This window comes from Hevea brasiliensis, chromosome 4 (assembly GCF_030052815.1).
Source record: "Hevea brasiliensis isolate MT/VB/25A 57/8 chromosome 4, ASM3005281v1, whole genome shotgun sequence".
Taxonomy (NCBI): domain Eukaryota; kingdom Viridiplantae; phylum Streptophyta; class Magnoliopsida; order Malpighiales; family Euphorbiaceae; genus Hevea; species Hevea brasiliensis.
This window is the reverse complement of record NC_079496.1, coordinates 108,382,156-108,400,625: the sequence shown is the minus strand read 5'-3', so window position 1 is coordinate 108,400,625 and position 18,470 is coordinate 108,382,156. Positions and strand designations below refer to the sequence as shown.

At 31.9% G+C, this 18,470-nt stretch overlaps 2 protein-coding genes across 3 annotated transcripts; one reads left to right on the top strand and one right to left on the bottom strand.

The window, feature by feature from the left end:
• Positions 1 to 1,683: 1,683 nt before the first annotated feature.
• LOC110643953 (probable magnesium transporter NIPA9) lies at positions 1,684 to 9,916 on the top strand. Its single transcript, XM_058145850.1, has 9 exons — positions 1,684 to 2,173; positions 3,195 to 3,293; positions 3,848 to 3,977; positions 4,372 to 4,464; positions 7,351 to 7,403; positions 7,499 to 7,557; positions 8,351 to 8,471; positions 8,837 to 8,985; positions 9,419 to 9,916. The coding sequence occupies exons 1-9, from the start codon at positions 2,063 to 2,065 to the stop codon at positions 9,636 to 9,638; spliced, it is 1,035 nt and encodes a 344-aa protein (XP_058001833.1). The 5' UTR covers positions 1,684 to 2,062; the 3' UTR covers positions 9,639 to 9,916.
• Positions 9,917 to 15,154: 5,238 nt separating this feature from the next.
• On the bottom strand, positions 15,155 to 17,917 carry LOC110643959 (cytokinin riboside 5'-monophosphate phosphoribohydrolase LOG8). Of its 2 annotated transcripts, none has more exons than XM_021796496.2 (7): positions 17,457 to 17,917; positions 16,864 to 16,961; positions 16,706 to 16,736; positions 16,300 to 16,399; positions 16,059 to 16,129; positions 15,827 to 15,982; positions 15,155 to 15,449 (listed from the first exon to the last, which is right to left on the bottom strand). In XM_021796496.2, exons 1-7 carry the CDS (start codon positions 17,568 to 17,570, stop codon positions 15,357 to 15,359), a joined length of 663 nt encoding a protein of 220 aa, XP_021652188.2. In that variant the 5' UTR covers positions 17,571 to 17,917; the 3' UTR covers positions 15,155 to 15,356. The 2 variants fall into 2 exon arrangements, with proteins under 2 accessions (XP_021652188.2, XP_021652193.2); XM_021796501.2 differs by having other exon boundaries at positions 15,827 to 15,970; positions 17,457 to 17,913.
• Positions 17,918 to 18,470: the final 553 nt, after the last annotated feature.

Sequence of the window (18,470 nt, the reverse complement as noted above, 5' to 3'; positions counted from 1 at the left end):
GGAACAAACAATAAGTTGTTCCCTGTAATTTGAGCTTGCTCGTGATTGCAACAAGCTAATATAGCTGGTCCTGATTTTAGTTTTCTTACAGTTCAGTTCTTCCTTTCTGGAGCCCATTGCTTACTCAAGCATGCTTTCAGAAATTTGGAAGCTGTAAAAGTGAAGTTTGTTCATCCATGTGATCAGGCTCCCTTAAATTAAGCTATGGTAGTAATGTGAATAAGCCTGAGTTTCTGGATATGACATTTTTATAGAAGGCTAAAGAATTTTATTCTGTGTATGACTGAATGTGTTTCCCTTTTTATCAAACCTCCTCCTACCAGGGAGGCTCCTGTTTCATAATCTTCAAATGATCATTTGTGACTTGACACGGCCACGAGTAATATAGCATGATATTTGGTGACTTCATTTTCAAATCGGTAGAAAACTGCTTTTAGTGCAGAGCTTTCTTATACTTTTTGTTTCCTTTCTTGCTCGTTATGCACATGAAGTAATGGTATTAGAATTGCAAGAGTAGAATGTTACTCATCTCAGTACAGTTGCCTATTTAGTTTTGGACTTGCAAATGCAAGTCTTGCAGTCTGCAGCAATCATGAACTTCAAGCAGTCATATCAATGCACACGGGTTTTTATGAATTTTAAGATATTTGTATTGTTCGATCCACAGGGGAGAGAATCAAAACAACGATGGTTTTATGCCTCTGAAGCGATTCATATGTCGAGATGGTTATTGTATTTTCTCAATTCTACTTTTCCTTCTTTGATGGGACAAAGTTGGCTGTCTGGGTCTGGAACTTAAACCATTGGCAGCGGCCAGACTTGGTTACAAGGGACCTAAACCCTTTAGAAGCTCAGCTGGAAAGGCATAAGTCACAGGAGGAAGTTCTCAATCGGCAATACATACCAAATCAAAGGGGTTTTGTCTTTTTTGGCTTACAAAGGAAACTAAAGGACTCAAAATCTTATCCAAGTTAAAGAAATATACTTGTCACCAAATCCCCACGGTGCAAATAAGTTTCCTTTTAATGTAACAATAATAATAATAATAAAATGCTTTCTTGCTTCATTGATGCTGTTCTCCTCTAGTATTGGACAAGGAAAAGTACAGAGTTAGTTAATGTCACTCTGATACCTAAGATAGATTTCTGCTGATTTGGGATACTGGCTTATCTTTTAAAGTAATCCGAGTATATATGATTGGGTGAGTTACTCTTCGTTTGAGTACACTATACTTACTCGGTTTGAATTACACGTTACTTGATTATTAGCGTACTATTTTGATAGTTGTAATATCATTCATTATGAATTAATATATTTAAAATTTATATATTTAATAAGTAGATGTGATCGCGCGCGCACACACAAACACACATATATATATATATATATATGGTGCATTTTGCTACAAATTTTAATAATAAAGATGAGAAAGGAGTGTGATATTTGAAAACCACTTTAATAGGCACCAAATAGGTAAGAATCATATGGGAATAACCACTAGCCAATTTTGATGAGAAAATTATTGTGTAGTTCTAGTGCACTAGGTCATAGGTATGATTTGGTGTACCAAACTAAACAACTAATAACACATCAACTGTAAAAAAATGAGTCAAAAATTTATCATAAAAATAAAATAATTTTCTGTTAAATAATATATATAATATACCATATTATTATTTGTTGAGTGTTGGTGATATGGTACTCCAAGACTATTATATAATTTTCCACTTTGGTGAAGGAAAAACTAAGAAAAATGTGGACGTAAGTAAATGCAAGTTTTAAATGCTTCCACCCCACTTGCAGCCTAATAATCCAATCACCAGTCACTACAAGAGCTAAACATAGCAAAAAACTGCCGGTAGAAGTAATACTCCCAAAATTATACCATGTATAAGATAACAACGGCAGGTGCCAAGGTAGCGTAAAGATCTAAACCCATTACCCACCCACCTTAAATTTGGACACCACCATCCAAAACTAAGGAAAGGGGAGATCTTTGCCTTATTATTGTTGTGATTTTCCATTGGAAAGAGACAGAAAGAGAGGGAGGGAGGGAGGCAATATGTGGGAATCGATCTGTTTAACATTGGCGGCCGCCGCAGGCAATAACATCGGCAAGGTTCTTCAGAAAAAGGGAGCCATCATTCTGCCTCCTCTTTCTTTCAAACTCAAGGTTTGTACCCATTTCTCTTTTACCTCTGTCTTTGCTCGTTGTTGTTCTATTTTCTTTATGCTTCCATGCTAAGCATTGTGTATTCATTGTTTTGTAATTTTCAAGTTTGTGTAATTGGATAGGAAAGCAATGAACATTGTGCAATCATTTTATTCTAAGTTGTTTGGTTTGATTTCCCGTTAGCCTTATCTAAAAAGGGCATCTTTCTTGATTGTTTCCTTCCTGGCCTCATTTTAAGAACAACTAAGAATTGAACATTTTAATTACGGATCCATTTGTGGAGTTGGAATCAAATTTCTAATTGCAATTTCAAAATCTCATTTTTATACTCGTAAATTTTCGTTGATACTGGGAATCTTAGGGTCTGTTTAAGAAAACTCTGGTTTCAAAAGTTATATATATATATATATATATATATATATATATATATATATATATATATATATCATAAGGAAAAAAAAATAAATTATTGTAAATATATTTAAAAACTTATTTTATTTTTAAATTTTGTTTAATAATTTTATTATTATAAATAAATATTTTCTTAATCATTAGTTAATTGTAGATAAAAAAGGGTTTTATATTATAATTTTAGTCATAAAAAATTCATTGTTTTCCATTTGAAAAACAATTGCAAAACTGAATTTTTGTTATAAAGTAAAACAGTGAAAAACAAGTTAAAGTTGTTTTCCAAAACTTAGCTATATTTTGAAAAACTGGTTTCCAATTCTACACTTGGAAAACTTGTTTATTTTGTTTTCCAGTTTTCTTTGAAAACTTTTCTAGAAGATTCCCCCGTTTTTCATAAGTGAACAGGCCCTTAGTTTTTCCATCAATTTTTGGTATTGGTTTCTTATGGGTTTATGAAATTTGCCAAATTCTAGTTTATTGTGGTGACTAAATTATGAGACTGAAGTTGGTGGTGAATAATTCCATTTTAAGGCCTCATGCCCTGATTATTTTCTTGCAGTAAAGAACTTTTTGTTTTTCATATGTTAATTGATTGTGCGTTTCTTTTCAGGTGATTAGGGCATATGCTGTTAATAAAGCTTGGGTCATAGGTTTCCTAATGGATATAAGTGGAGCAATGTTAATGTTGAGGGCATTATCTCAAGCTCCTGTAAGCGAATCCATAATGTTCCTAACTCCTGATAGATTAACATTCTTACTTGGAAATTACTATTTTTATTATGAAACTGAGAAGAAACATATCAGCATTTTTTAAAACTATATCATTTGAAGACTTATTTTCAATTTATCGATGAAGTTTAAATATGTTTATTTATCTTGATTTAAAAATTTGCTTGGCATTCTTTGTCAATGGAACACAAGACAAAGATGGATTTCTTCATTAGGCTTCTGATCTTTTGAGGCCAAAATAAGCTAATTCCATGGGTTTGGTGTCTTTGCACCAGTGTTATAGAAACCATACAGACAGGCTGGGTAAACTGGAAACCAGTCCCATGACCTGTTTGGTTTTAAAATTTATTATTATTATTTTTTAATTTTTACCTCAAAACTGCTGGAAAAAAATAATTTTGATCCGTTTTTTACTGTGTCAAACCCCGTTAAGCCAGTCAGCACTCAGTAGGCCATTTGACTGACCTTTCTAGTTTTAAAAACACTACTTTGCACCTATTCTTCATCTCAGAAACCTTGAATATGTTTTATCAGGTATCTGTCATCCAACCAGTTTCTGGATGTGGTCTTGCCATTCTTTCTGTCTTCTCCCATTTTTACCTAAAAGAAGTCATGAATGTCATTGATTGGATTGGAATCACTCTGGCAGGTATTGGTACCATAGGTATGTAAAATCTTCATGGTTCTCGTGGTTAATTGGTAGTAATGATGGTGTTCCCATAGGGAACTTTTCCTGAATTCTGACATACCAGTTGTCTTTCTAAGTAAAGCAAACAAATAACTAATTTTCTAGTCTTAGATTTTCCATGCTGTATGCTTTCTGTGGGTTGCATTACAATATCTCAGTTCTCATTTATTGCAAGCCTTTCCTTATAGAGTGTAGTTTTTATTTTTGGTTATTCCATAATATCAAGTTTTACTAGTTTTACATTGCAATTCTTGACAAAATAATAATTTAAGCTGGTTATCAGAGTTTAACCCACTGAAACGAAATAGTTATGGATTCAATTTCTTACTTATTTAGCTGATTACCTCTTTTTATTTTCGGGCAATGGCAGGAGTTGGTGCTGGAGGTGATGAGCAGGAGGCTTCTTCCATATCTGTTTTCCAGTTACCGTGGCTGGCATTTATTGTTGCCATCTTGTTTGTAGGTACCTTAACCTGTGAGCCATCTTATGATCGTGCTAATTTATTTTTATAAAAATAAAATATATTGCATAAGCATATATGATTATACTAAGTCCTATTTGTCTTCAGATTTTCTGATCATACAAACTTGAAGTAAAAAGATGTATTTCTTTATTTTAAGAAGGCATATTGGATAAAAAAAAAAAAATCCAAAACTTTTAGGCTTTTTATGATTGTAGCCAACTATGGAAGCTTTGGCTTCATGCCTGGTCGTTTAACTATGGAAGCGATCTTTCTTATTAGAAGCTTGATAGAGAAATATAGAGATGTGAAGAAAGATCTACACATGGTTTTTATTGATTTGGAGAAAGCTTATGATAGGGTTCCAAGAGATGTCATATGGAGTGTGTTAGAACAAAAGAGGGTATTTATTAGGCACATACAAGTGTTGAAAGATATGTATGAAGGAGCAAGTACTATTGTGCACACAGTGGGAGGGGACACAACACAAGAGATTTTCCGATCTCAATTGGATTACACCAAGGATCAGCTATAAACCCTTACTTTTTTACATTAGTTTTAGATGAATTGACGAAACAAATACAAGAGAGTATTCCTTGGTGCATGATGTTTGCGGATGATATTGTTCTGATAGATGAGACGCGAAAAGGAGTCAATAGAAAGTTAGAGCTTTGGAGAAGTACTCTAGAGTCAAAGGGTTTTAAGTAGTAGAACAAAGACAGAATACATGCATTGCAAGTTCAGTGAAGGCCAAACTGGTGATAGAGAAGGAGTTAGTTTGGATGGAGTGGTACTGTCCCAAAGTAATCACTTTAAATATCTCGGCTCAGTCTTTCAAGTAGATGGGAGATGTGAGGAGAATGTTAGCCATAGGATTAAAGCCGGATGGTTGAAGTAGAGACGTGCCACGGGAGTTTTATGTGATCGCAAGATTCCCAATAAGTTGAAAGGAAAATTTTACCGTACAGCCATACGATCGGCTATGTTATATGGTAGTGAGTGTTGGGCATTGAAGGAGTCGTATGCGTCTAAGATAAGAGTTGCAGAGATGAGAATGTTAAGGTGGATGAGTGGCCATACTAAACTAGATAAAGTCCGTAATGAGAGTATTAGAGAAAAGGTAGGAGTGGTACCAATTGAGGATAAGTTGAGAGAAGGGAGATTGAGGTGGTTTAGTCATGTGAAGCGTAGACATACGGAGGCTCCAATTGGACAAGTAGAGCACACTAGATTAGAGGATAAAAAGAAAAAAAGGGGTAGACCTAAATTGACTTGGAGGAGAATAGTACAACATGACCTAGAAGCATTACAAATTTCTGAGGATTTAACTCAAAATCGTTTAGAATGGAGAAAGTGAATCCATATAGTCGACTCCAAATTTTTGGGATAAAGACTTAGTTGAGTCGAGTTGAGTTGTATGATTGTAGCCAAAACATTTTTTTTTTTTTTTTTTGTGTTTTATAGCCAAAACTTAATTAGTTATTACAATTGTAATCAAAGGGACTAAATTGAATTTGAGAAGCAACAATAAATTACAATATAGTCCTAAAGTTTTATTTGATTAACAAAATAGTCAATTGGTTTAAACTTTATATTTAAATATTATTAATTTATTATATAAAATATATTTTTATGTTATTTTTAATTGAAATTTTATATTAAAAAATTAATTTTATTAATTAAAATATATTTTAATATAATAAACTCAACTCAACTCAACTAAGCCTTTATCCCAAAAATTTGGGGTCGGCCATATGGATTCGCTTTCTCCACTCTAAACGATTTTGGATTAAATTCTCAGAAACCATTACAGTTACAAACCGAGTATAGGCCATACAATCAATTATCAAAACCGACCGTAATTTTGTAAATAAAAATAGTAGTTAATCTTTTTAAAATCATATTAATTGCTCATTTTAGAAAGTTTAATATACCTAATAATAAATTGATTACTGCAAAAATTTGCATATTGACAATTGGAAAAAATTTTACAATTTAAATCAATGAATTTTATTATTATGTAAAAAATTATTATTTTATTATAATGTGATTACTTTGTGTAATTGACGACTTAAAAAAAAATTTTACAGGATGATTATTTTATTGTTACTTTATTATTATGTAATTTTTGAATTATTTATTATATTAAAATATATTTTAATAAAAAAATAATTTTTTAATATAAAAATTTCAATTAAAAATGAATGTAAAATATATTTTATATTTTAAATAAAAGAATTTAAATATAAAATTTAAATAAATTGACTATTTTGTTAATCAAATAACACTTTAGGGACCATCTTGTAATTTACCGTTACTTTCTCAAATTCAATTTAGTTCCTTTGGCTATAATTATGACAATTAACTAAGACTTGGGTATAATACAAAAAAAAAAAGTTTTGGCTACAATCATGGATGCCCTAAAAGTTTTGGATTTTTTTGTCCAACAAGCTTTTTAAGAATTTAAGTGACTAGAGAGGGATGGAGGAATCCAAAGGCCTTGTCCTGACCAATGAATGCATAAATATCAGGATCCATAAGTGAACTTCTAGAAATTTATAGCTGATGATGCACTTGGCCCTATCAATCTGACCACTGGATTGACGTTTGACTCTTGAGAGTATTAAATCTATGCAAGAAGACTGAAGAGTAATACTATCTTCTAGTTTCCTTCCCAAAACGCAGTTTGGTGGACCACAACTAAGTAGTATTTTATCATGGGGGGAGTTTCATTTCTGTGTTTTTATATCTTAATTTGTGTCATGTTTTGTACCCTCTTGACAGTGGGTTTGTATCATAGAAAATGATATATTGCTGCAGTTACTAAATATGATTAGACTCGTGCTATTAATTATTATTATTATTATTATTATTTCTGCATTAGGTAGTCCTTAATGGATGGCTTCGTGTCTGCAAATGTCAACGAAGAGAACAGGAGACGGTAATTGCTGTTTGTTCTGTTGATACTTTGTAAGGTTACATGTTTTTGTATCTTCAACTCCTCCCTTGCAATCATTGACAGTATCTGTGATGCAGATGGAATATGAAGTTGTTGAAGAAATTATATATGGCTTGGAATCTGGCATTTTGTTTGGGTAAAGTTCCACCAACTTCATATCGATAATTTCTTGTTCAGAGTTGACTTTTCTATTATGTAGCAAAATTCTAAAAAGCCAAAATGCATTAATAGAATCCATAGAATCAATTATCAAATGGCAATATAATGTTTTCTGTGGCAAGTTTAAGAAATGGGACTTCTTGATTTGCCGGATGTAAATAATGTGGTAGAGCTTAAATTATATCATTTTAATGAATTTCACTTAATTTTACGCCAATAATTAGAGATATTTGTTATAAAAAAGGGTTTTTCTTGCTTGTGTATCATTTTCATTTATAACATTTCTAAACAGAATTGATCATATTCAATACAGAGATCAATGTATGTGGCAAAAGCACATATCAACTTCTTTTCCTCCTTCAAAGAAACTATGTTTTGATGATTTATGCTGACATTGTTTATTCTGGAATGCAATTCAACAAACAGTGAAATTACATATTAATCCTTTAAAAGAAATATGAAATGCTACTGGAAGTGAACTTGTATCTTGAAGCACGGTGGCACTAAAGCCCACATGACATGCTTCAAGAGCAATTGGCCACAAGATTGTTTGATATTTTTTAGAACATTCATTTTCTAGCGTTATTTTTTAAATGCATAATGGCACTGGAATTTATTTGAGAATTTGAACTGAATCTTATGATGTGAATCATTTTACTTGATTCTCAATTTGTAGATATAAAATTTTGATTCAGAATTCAAAACTTGACTTCTCTTCTGTGGAGCTAGGCTTAAGATCTTGGATGTAAAGTCAATCTATCCAATTGCAGGATGGCCTCGGTGATATCAAAGATGGGATTTGTTTTCTTGGAGCAGGGCTTCTCAAGGATGTTGGTTCCTATATGCATCTCAATCAGTATATGCTGTAGTGCAACAGGATTTTATTACCAGGTATTTTGAGGTCTGGACTGGACCAGGATATTGATGTTGCTCTCTCTGTGATATTTTAGTCATTTTGCTCAAAGTATAATATGTTGCCACGTCAAGAATATCCATGGCTGCATTGAATTCTTTGTTTTTTTTTTTTTTTTTCTCTCACTCTCACTGCGGGAACAGAAGGGGGAACTAAGAGAAAAGTGATTATATTTTCTTTCCACTCCTTCCTTCCAAGTGGATACATTTCTAAGCACATGAATCCATGTTTTTTAATGTGTTCTTTTATGCATGGAGCCATAACTGCTGCATGCTTAGTATTTAGGTTTATGGGTGCATAAAAGTTGACAAATCAAAGCAATCATGCTTTTCCTTTTGAACAGACTCTTGGTCTAAAGCATGGAAGGGCAATTGTGGTGTCTACATGTGCTGCTGTAGCATCAATAGTGACTGGTGTACTTTCTGGAATGCTTGCTTTGGGAGAACGATTGCCTTCAGCACCAGCTGCTCGACTTTCACTTCTGCTGGGATGGTAACTCTATAGCACAACTTGTATTTTTATTGATTTACTATCTGTTCTTATAGATGAAAGCATCTTAAAGCACATTCTGAGAGTCATGGTTCTTAAGGCATACAATCTGCTATGTGGTCTATCTTATCTACTCGACTAAGCTTCAGTGTCATGTGTGGCATGTATACTGTGGAAAAGGAGCTATATTCAATTGATATTTTTTTTTTCTGAAAAAAAAAAGAAGAAAATATTATAAAGAAAAGAAGCTGGACGGCTTTAGACATCTGATTTTCAGCCGTGTTTGCTGATTTTATCAGAATGTCTATTTTTCGCATAACCTATTTGAAAAAATTGCTTTTTTTCGATCATGTGGTCAGACTAGTCTATCTTCGTGAACCCCCTTTTTACAGTATTTGTTATTGGATCCGACTTGCATGTTAACTTATTTTTGTAGGCTACTCATCATAGTAGGTGTGATTTTACTTGTGAGTTCCACCCGGCTACTGCGGCACCTACCACGGCCATTACGACGCTTCATGAGAAGCAGCATTGATCGGAATTTTAATCTGAGTCGATCAGGGTCTCTCTGGGTTAAGGATTCAAACCCAAGTGCTGTTATCCAGGCAGCAACATTGCATCATTTGATATCAACTCCAGCTAAAGAGAAAGCATGAATAGAAAAAATCACCAAGTTTGCTACCAATGCTCAAGAGATATTAGCTTTTGTATCGATCAACATGCTTTCTTGATGCTGCAGTGTGTTGGTCTTGTTGAGCCTGGTGTGTACAGTGTACCTTATTACATTCTCTTTGGAGGGCATGAAATTTTGGAGATCATTCTCTCCTATACATATATTACATCACTGAATTCTGAAGTAGGAATGCTCATATACATTTCAAGTTACAGTCATATTTGTAACTTCTCGACAGGAAGAAACTTGTGTGTTTTACTACAGCAGGTCTATATTTAGCATTAGAAGTTTCATCCACAAACACCTACCACGGCCATTACTACAGCAGGTCAACTTCTAATACTTTTCGTTAGCCCATTTTTTTTTCTTTTTTATTTTATTTTTAACACATGTTATTGTCATATAATTTATTTTACGAAATATTTGGTCAGATCATGGCAAGAGGGATTTTAGTGTAATATTTTGAAAGTTAAAAAGATTTTATAATAATAAAATGAAAAGAAATGATGAAAGTAAAACACATTAAAAATTTAAGGGACGATTAATAAAAATTACTATGAAACGATCACTTACCTAAAATGTTCATCATTTTATATAAATTATTGACCTTGTGTTTTGAGGATGGATTATTTATAAGATTTGATCTTAATAATGTATAATTTTTTTAATTAATTCATAAATTTTGATTAAATTTATAAATTTTAAATATATATATATATATATATATATATATATATATATATATAATTTAAATTTCATTTGAATAAGAATTTAATATTTATTAAGAAATTTCATTTGAATATGAATTTAGTATTTGTTAAGAAATCTTTTTAAAATTCATTTTAAATAACTTTTTAGTTAATTAAAAAAATAATCAACCAATTCAAGCATTATAAACTCAAATTAATTTCATATCTATTTGGTATATTTGATACAAATAATTAATTTATCTCATCTAAACATATTATTGGAAATTTTATTTTTAAATTCCCCCCATTGATCCTAGTTCTTGTCATATCATAACTAATTATTTAGCCTAGTAAAATCCTTATAATGATTGTCATTGTTGATTTGGTGGACACTTCAAAATAAAAAGGTGGGTTGTTTATTGTTAATTTGAAAGAATGAAAGCCCTAATCTAATACTGATTTATTAAGACAATTTTGAAAATATGTGGTGTGATAACACCTATAATTAAAAATGTTTACTCCTCCCTATTTTATTTATTACTTACTAATATGCTCATATTTAGGAGTATTTGATTTACTTATTGGGTGCAGCTGATAGTTCATAGACATTCAAACAACTGAACTAGAGTGTTTAGTAAACTAAATAAAGAAAAGTTGGCAGCTGATAGGTAACTAATATGATATCCATCGGCTGCAATTTATATCAACTCTATTTTTAGAGCTATTTCTTATCAGCTGATAGTTAATTCAATTTTATTTTTATTTAGATTATATTATCCTTTTTTATTTAACTCAAAAATTAATATTATTAATATTTTTATATTTTTTATTTATAATTTTGACATTTTAATTAAAGCATTATAACTTTATTAAAATATTTTTAATTAATAATATAAAATATAAAATATTTATTTATAAAAAAAAATACATTTTTTATATTTAAAAACTTAAAATTAATTATAAGTTTTTTTTTATCAACGATAATAATTATTTTATTATTTTATAACTATATTTTTAAAGTTATTTAATTATTTTTTATTTTGATAATAAAATATAATAAATCAATAATTATATATTTATTTTAATAATAAAATAAATGATATAATATATTAAATTAATAATTATACATTTAATTTAATAATAAAAATAAATAATATAATATAATAAATTTATAATATTATATTTATTTCACTAATAAAATAAATTATATAATATATAACTTTATTAGTCATTTTACATATCAACAGCAACAACTAAACATAATTTTATCAACACAATTAAACTAAACAGGCCCTTAATGTGTTAAAATTTATTTGTTTTAAAAATAATTTAATAAGTTATTTAATTTTTAGGTTGATTTACGATTTAGTATTTAAATATTACCATTATTAACAAATCAATTGTATTTTCAAAAACTGTTAAAATGTCTCTATCTTTTTATTCCTTTGTTACCAATTTAATCCTCCATCCAAATTCCTTTGATTCTGCCCTTTAAAAAAGGGGTCAAAGGAAAGAGAAGCTTTAAAACCCAAAGTTACCCTCTCATCCAAACTCATCATCGTCATTCTACTCACAAGCAGCCATCATGGAGCACCATGAAATAGCATTTCTCTTGTCTAAGGTTGTTCATCAAACAGTTTATGTGCTTCATGTACCCAATAAAGACACTCACCCAATAAAGACATTGCATATTTGTTCAAAATTAACCACAATTGCATGCACCTGTTTTTTATGAAGGGTAATCAAAGTGAAGCAGACGCTTTAAACGTACAAGGAAAGTGAAGAGAGGGAAGGTAAGGAACGAGGGGGGCGAGACAGGGTAGGAGGAGTAACCAAAACAATCCAAACACAGCAGAAAAATCAAAACAGCCCGCAATTCAAGACTCGCAGAACACCCACTCAAGATAGCAAACTAAACTTAATAAAATTACGAAATACAAAATTGTATTTGAGCAAGCTCTTTCCAATTTAAAAAAAAAAATTAAATAAGCTATTCAAATTTCAAAAATAAATCGAATAAACTCTTAACGGATGAATAAACCTTTCAAATTTTAAAAATAGATCATATAAACTATTTAAGTTTCTGAAATAAATCTATTGACTATAATTTGTCTCTAATATAAATCCAATCAAGGTCAGGTCGTGTATAAAGATCTTTAGGTAGACAAAGTCCTCATTAGCAGTTGATTTGCACCAGCAATTCTATATATCTAATTTATAATATCCCGATAGATATCTATTGCATCCTGGAGCATATTGATAAATTATTAAATTATTCTTTATCAAATAGATCAAGAAGCTTATTTATGAGTTCATCATCTTCCTAATTTACGAAGTTTCTTAAACCATTGAGTAAATAGCATCTTATCAATTTACTCCAAGGTTTAGCATATCAGAATCTTGCATATTATACAGGAAATGACTTATTTATCTCCAAAACAGTAAAATGATTTATTTAATTTATTTTTAAAATTTAAAAGATTTATTTTTTTTAATTTGAAGGACTTATTTAGGAAAAAAAAAACTTACTTGAAGGATTTAAATAGGCTTTTTGCTTATTAAAAAAAAAAAAAAGCAAGCGGCTCCTTTGCTCTAAATGTCCCTCGCGTTGCTGAAGTATCAGCAGCTAAATTTGCAGCTCCAGGTGTGTGAGTGATGGTGACTGAACCAAAGACTAAAGGCAATGGACAATAGAGTTCATAACCGAAGCGAGCTTTCAAGGAGAAAAGATGGATCGCAAGAGACATGGACGCAGCAACAACTAGGCAAAAAGGCATGGATTCAATAGTGGTTGGGGGAAAAGGCGTGGGGATGGTCTAGAAGAGCCAAAGAAGAGAAAGGAAAAGAAAGATGATGGCACAGACCGCTCGGATCCAGAGATTGCATTACTTGATTTATCTTCAATACAAAGAAACCCAAATAGGAATGCTGGGTTAGTGAAGTGAAGAGAGAAGATATTTGGAGATTTTAATTATTTGAGAAATTACAAGGGTATATTAGCATTTTCGCATAGCAGCAACAATAAAATGAGTTGAAAATGGATGGAAGGACCTCATTGTTAATGGAGGAAAAAGATGGGAACGCTTTAATGAGTCTTTAAAAATACAGGAATTGACTTGTTAATAACGGCAATACCTAGAGACTAAATCTTAAATCACCCTAATTAGCAATATGAGTAAAGGGTATATTAAGAAAAAATAAATAAATAAATAAAATTTATTGTTTCAACCATAAATTATATGAAATATAAGTAAGCATAGCTTTTTGAAATGGAAAGAGTACATAATAAAGTCAGCTTTAAAATTATAAAGTGTTGAATTCGACATCAATCAGAGTTGCTTAAAAAGTTGAATGCTTCCTGTCCTAGTGCACAGTTAATTAAATGGCTTTTGAGTTGTTCCGGCAACTAATCTGGGATAAGGTAGGTAGAAAACTGGCCCCATGAGAAGAAACAATAGCCATCTCCACCTTTACCTCATTGATCATGGCATACAAGACCAACAAGGTCCACCACCACCATTACTTGGACATGAGCCACAACTGGTGAAAGATTTCACTGAAGAGGGAGATAAAAGGGAATTTATTTATGTTTATTATTGGGAAATCAGCAAAATTATCCACAGAATTCACAAGGCATGCTCTGGTACAAAACAGCATTGTAAAAAGCAGAGAAGAGTACTGTACCATCAGGACCCCCTCAGCAGGCAAAACCATTGGAAATCCATGTGGGTTGCAGTTGCCAGTTGGCAATGGCACCTTCAAAATAAAGCCAATCTTCACCCATGAGGGTACAAATGATTTTTCCATGAGTGAAAGGTCAGTTGGGCTCCTAACATTCTGGACAAATTGGTTTTATGTGTTATTATTCTGCCATCTTCAATGATTAAAGTTCAATGATACAAACACCAGTACTCTAAAGGATTGTCCCTACTTTTTACTCTATAGATGACAATGAGGAGGCCCAAGGAAGCAAGTATTTGCAGCCACCGGAATGCTTTCTTTAAACTCTAAATCATTAGAGATTAGCATTGTAGAAACGCTCCATAGCCAAATTTGCCTTTCTAATAATTTGCTAGAAATGAAGGCAACAAAATGAAGACAGCTCATTTGGAATTGAAATTATTGACAGTGACAATCACCGACTTCTTGCCAGCGAAAATCACCAGCAACTCTTTTCTTATCCATTAATAGTGGGTGGGTGGGTGGATTGAGAATGTACTAGGAAGAGCAATAATCTCTTAGTCCTCATAGACCTCCCTTTGGATTTATTGTAAAGTACATCACAGGCCTTGCCAAGTTGCTTAAAGTCACATACTTGGAACATATAAAAGAAATAATTAAAAAGACTATGGCCTATTATTCTAGACTTAAGTAGTTGGGATAATCTAATAAAGTCCAGTTGTTATCAACTTATTTATCGTGTCAGTATCTCAAATCAATACCTAGTAGACTTTATCATATGTGCATCTTGAAGATGCTTCCAACTAACATCTTCTTCTTGGAAGACAAAGTATAAAGCACTGCAGGTCAAAGGAATAATCTCACCTTCTTCGAAGAACTGTCTTTGATCTTGAGATTGCCAGTTAGGAACTTGTATAGAACTTTACTCAAAATTTTCAACATAATTAGACTATATAAAAGTCAGATTGATTTGCGTAGTCTTAGACTTAATCCCCAACACACAAGTACTCCCTAACCAACCTACTTAGTCTACTTAAGTCACTGCATTGTGGGACCATCTCACTGTGCATTACAAGGTTCTTTAAAACTACTTCAAGTGAAACCCTTAGTAAGTGGTAATTACCCAATATGAACACATAACAGTGGTTTTATTGACCATAAATCATAGAATGTTGTGAAACAGCAAGGATAATTCAAAAATCATTAAAACGACAAAAGTACGGTCATGAACAATATGTAGCCCCACACTCAAAAAGATTCTTGAACACAACTTAAATGATGATGAACTACATCAGGAATCAATTTTAAGAGAATGACCTACCACCAATCATTCACTGTGCATTATGTTGTGTTGGATAATTACCCAATTGCTCCATATTCCAGCTTTCATGTGGAGCAACTTGCTGATAAGATGGAGTGTATTGCTGCAAAAGAATTCCAATAGAAGTTCAGATTGCTATTACAATAAAAAGGCTCCATTTGCTTAATTAGTATCATTACAGAGAAAAAGTCAAAACAAAATTTCCCATTTTCTCTGATATCTGGTCAATAAGCTTTGAACAACAACAGGTAGTGTTGTGCTACCAGTTAAAACTACAGTAAGAAAGCAAGAAAAGAGAAGGAATAAATAATTGTTTTTTTCTTGTGAGAACCAGTGGAATGTTTCTAATCTAAAACATCCATTTGCAGCAATGCAGCAGGAAGCAAGTCTTGCAGTTATGCCTGTTTTCATAGGCCCTTTTTTTTCCTTTGTCCTCCCTTTAGAAATATACTTTCTCTAAGTTAGTATTTAAGATTATACCTCCATCTTTTCCAGAAGTTCTTTGGCTGTTGGAGCAGAGACAAATATATTAAGAGCACCAGGCTTTATAAAACCTTCTTTGACACCATTGTCAAACAATGCAAGCAAACAATTATAGTAACCATCAATGTTTAGCAGGCCAACCTGTCCAGAGTACTAACTGGTTACAGTGTAAAACTGAAACAGCCAAACATAGACCTTCAAACGTAAAGAAGAATGATCAATGAGTTACCGGTTTCTTATGAATTCCAAGTTGTGACCATGTGATCATCTCTAATAGTTCTTCCATGGTTCCATATCCTCCTAAAACAATGATTCAAGTATTAGTACTTGCAAGTACAGGCACCTCAAAATACTGAAACAATCCTTTTAAATGCACAAATTATTGTGTTTTATTTTCAGCCAGTAAGGAACAAGACTTTGCTGCTAATTTTCATTTGTTCATAGTTAATGAGAATTTTGAAGGTCACTACCTGGAAGAGCAATAAAGGCATCAGCTTCTCTGGCCATAGCAGCCTTACGCTCATGCATGTCTGAAACAGTTCTTACTTCTCCAACAGTTTGACCAGATATCTGTTGCCAATAAAAATTAAATGATCAACTATTGATAACAATTTTACAACCGCTCAGTTATGCAACTGCTTTCCATCAAAGAGGTTAGAAATAATATTATAGAGGGGTCCCCCACATTTTTCTTATAAAAGAGTCCTGATAAGAATTATAATGAATAAGGACAATGTATAATATAAATAATTAAACAGAGAAAACCAGAAACATATTAGTCTCAAACAACTATATCAGTCCAAAGGATTTTAAACCTGGAAAAAATACTTGAAGTGTAATAGCAAAAGGCATTCACAAATTGGTTTGCGAAGATACCTCAAGAGGCATAAGTGCTCTAGGAATGACCCTGCATTGAAAGAAAAACTATTAACACTGTGATATGATAAGGCCAACAAACGCCTACGTTGCATTTAATAACAGCTCAAATGCTGATAAATATGAAGTATATTCTTCAGCACTAGTTTCTTTATTACCCAAGAACATGGCAGCCTCCATCATACACTTTCTGAGATATCAAACCCATCAACCCAACACTACCTCCACCATAAACCAGGTCTATCTTTCTTTTCACCTGTAATCCACACCCATTAAAAGCAGCAGACAGAACTTGCACAAAATTCACAAAGAGCAACAAAAAAGAAGATGAACGAGTACAGCTCCATTTTATATAAATATGATATACCTATTTCAATAGATGAGCACCCGATTCATGAATCATTCAGTGAAGCAAGAAATCATAAACAAAACGGGTTTCTTGAGACTACAGGACAGTACAATCAAAGAAGTCCTATTAGGAAACAGGGAAAAACCCAATCTAATACATAAAACATCCATGCCACAACAAAATTACATGGATAAAAATCGATTAGCAAAATTCATTCTTCTAAAAACTCCCCCATTATCTAAAGAAGCAACCTCGGTTCTATACATCAAAAACCTAATCCACAGCATCTAAAGATATGCAGACAAGCATAAAGAAAAGATGATTCCTTTTAGCCCAGTAAAGGCAACACATGTCCTAGTCAATGAAAATAAAATCCAATAGAGTGCAGGGAAAATAACAAACCAGTTCATCGCCTAATTCAATAGTAGCATCACTGAAGACTTGTCTAAAGCCAGAGTTGCTTCCACAGAACACACACATCCTCCTGAACTTGCTTCGTTTGTTGGTTTCTTCCATGGACAATCTCTATTTAATGCAGTCTATATCTTTCTCAATTCAATCAGAAACCATTTGAATAAAGAAAAAAAGAAAACAAGAAAAGACAAAAAGAAGCAAGCGATTAACGTAAATAAAATCTTTTGCAGATAGATATATCACTTGCAACAACCAAAACTTTTGGAGGAATCAATGATAAAATAAGAAAGGAGCAGAAAAAACAATCTGGGTTGATCATGAATTGAAGAAGAAAAGCAAATAAAAATTGAAGAAAGCAAAAGGTAGCAAAAGGTCTTCCATTCTTATATACATGGAGAAGAGAACATGAGAAGCCCCACATGCTCCATTCCCTTTCTAATCCAACGTCTGTCTGTCGGCTTTAAAGATTTATTATTATTATTAGACAATTAACTAAAATAATTGATAATTTCCTAATAATATAATGATTTTCTTTTACTCGGTCAAGCGAAAAATACCAATTATTATTATTATTATTATTATTATTATTATACTGGCATTTGGTAAAATAATTTTTTTATTATAAAATTAGAGCATTTTTAAATGAAACAAAAAATAATCATTTTCCCAAATGCTGTATAGTTTGTTATTAATAATTTTTTTCCTGCAAAAAAATTGCATCTTTCTCATGTTATGTGCTAATCACAAGCTTTTATGGTATAAATTAATAGGACAATTGTTTTGCTCCTGCAAGAATAACAATAAAGAGTGATAATTCCTCTGGAGAGTCGAGCTCTGACTTAGAAGAGTTAAAATTTCCAAGTATAAATACGGCATGTGGAATGAAATCTCATATTACTTATCTAATGTTCACTAGAATTTATATTTTTTAAGTATTTATAATTTATGAGCTAATTTGAAGAGAATAAGGGTTGCCAAGTTTTAATGAAACTATTTCATGAA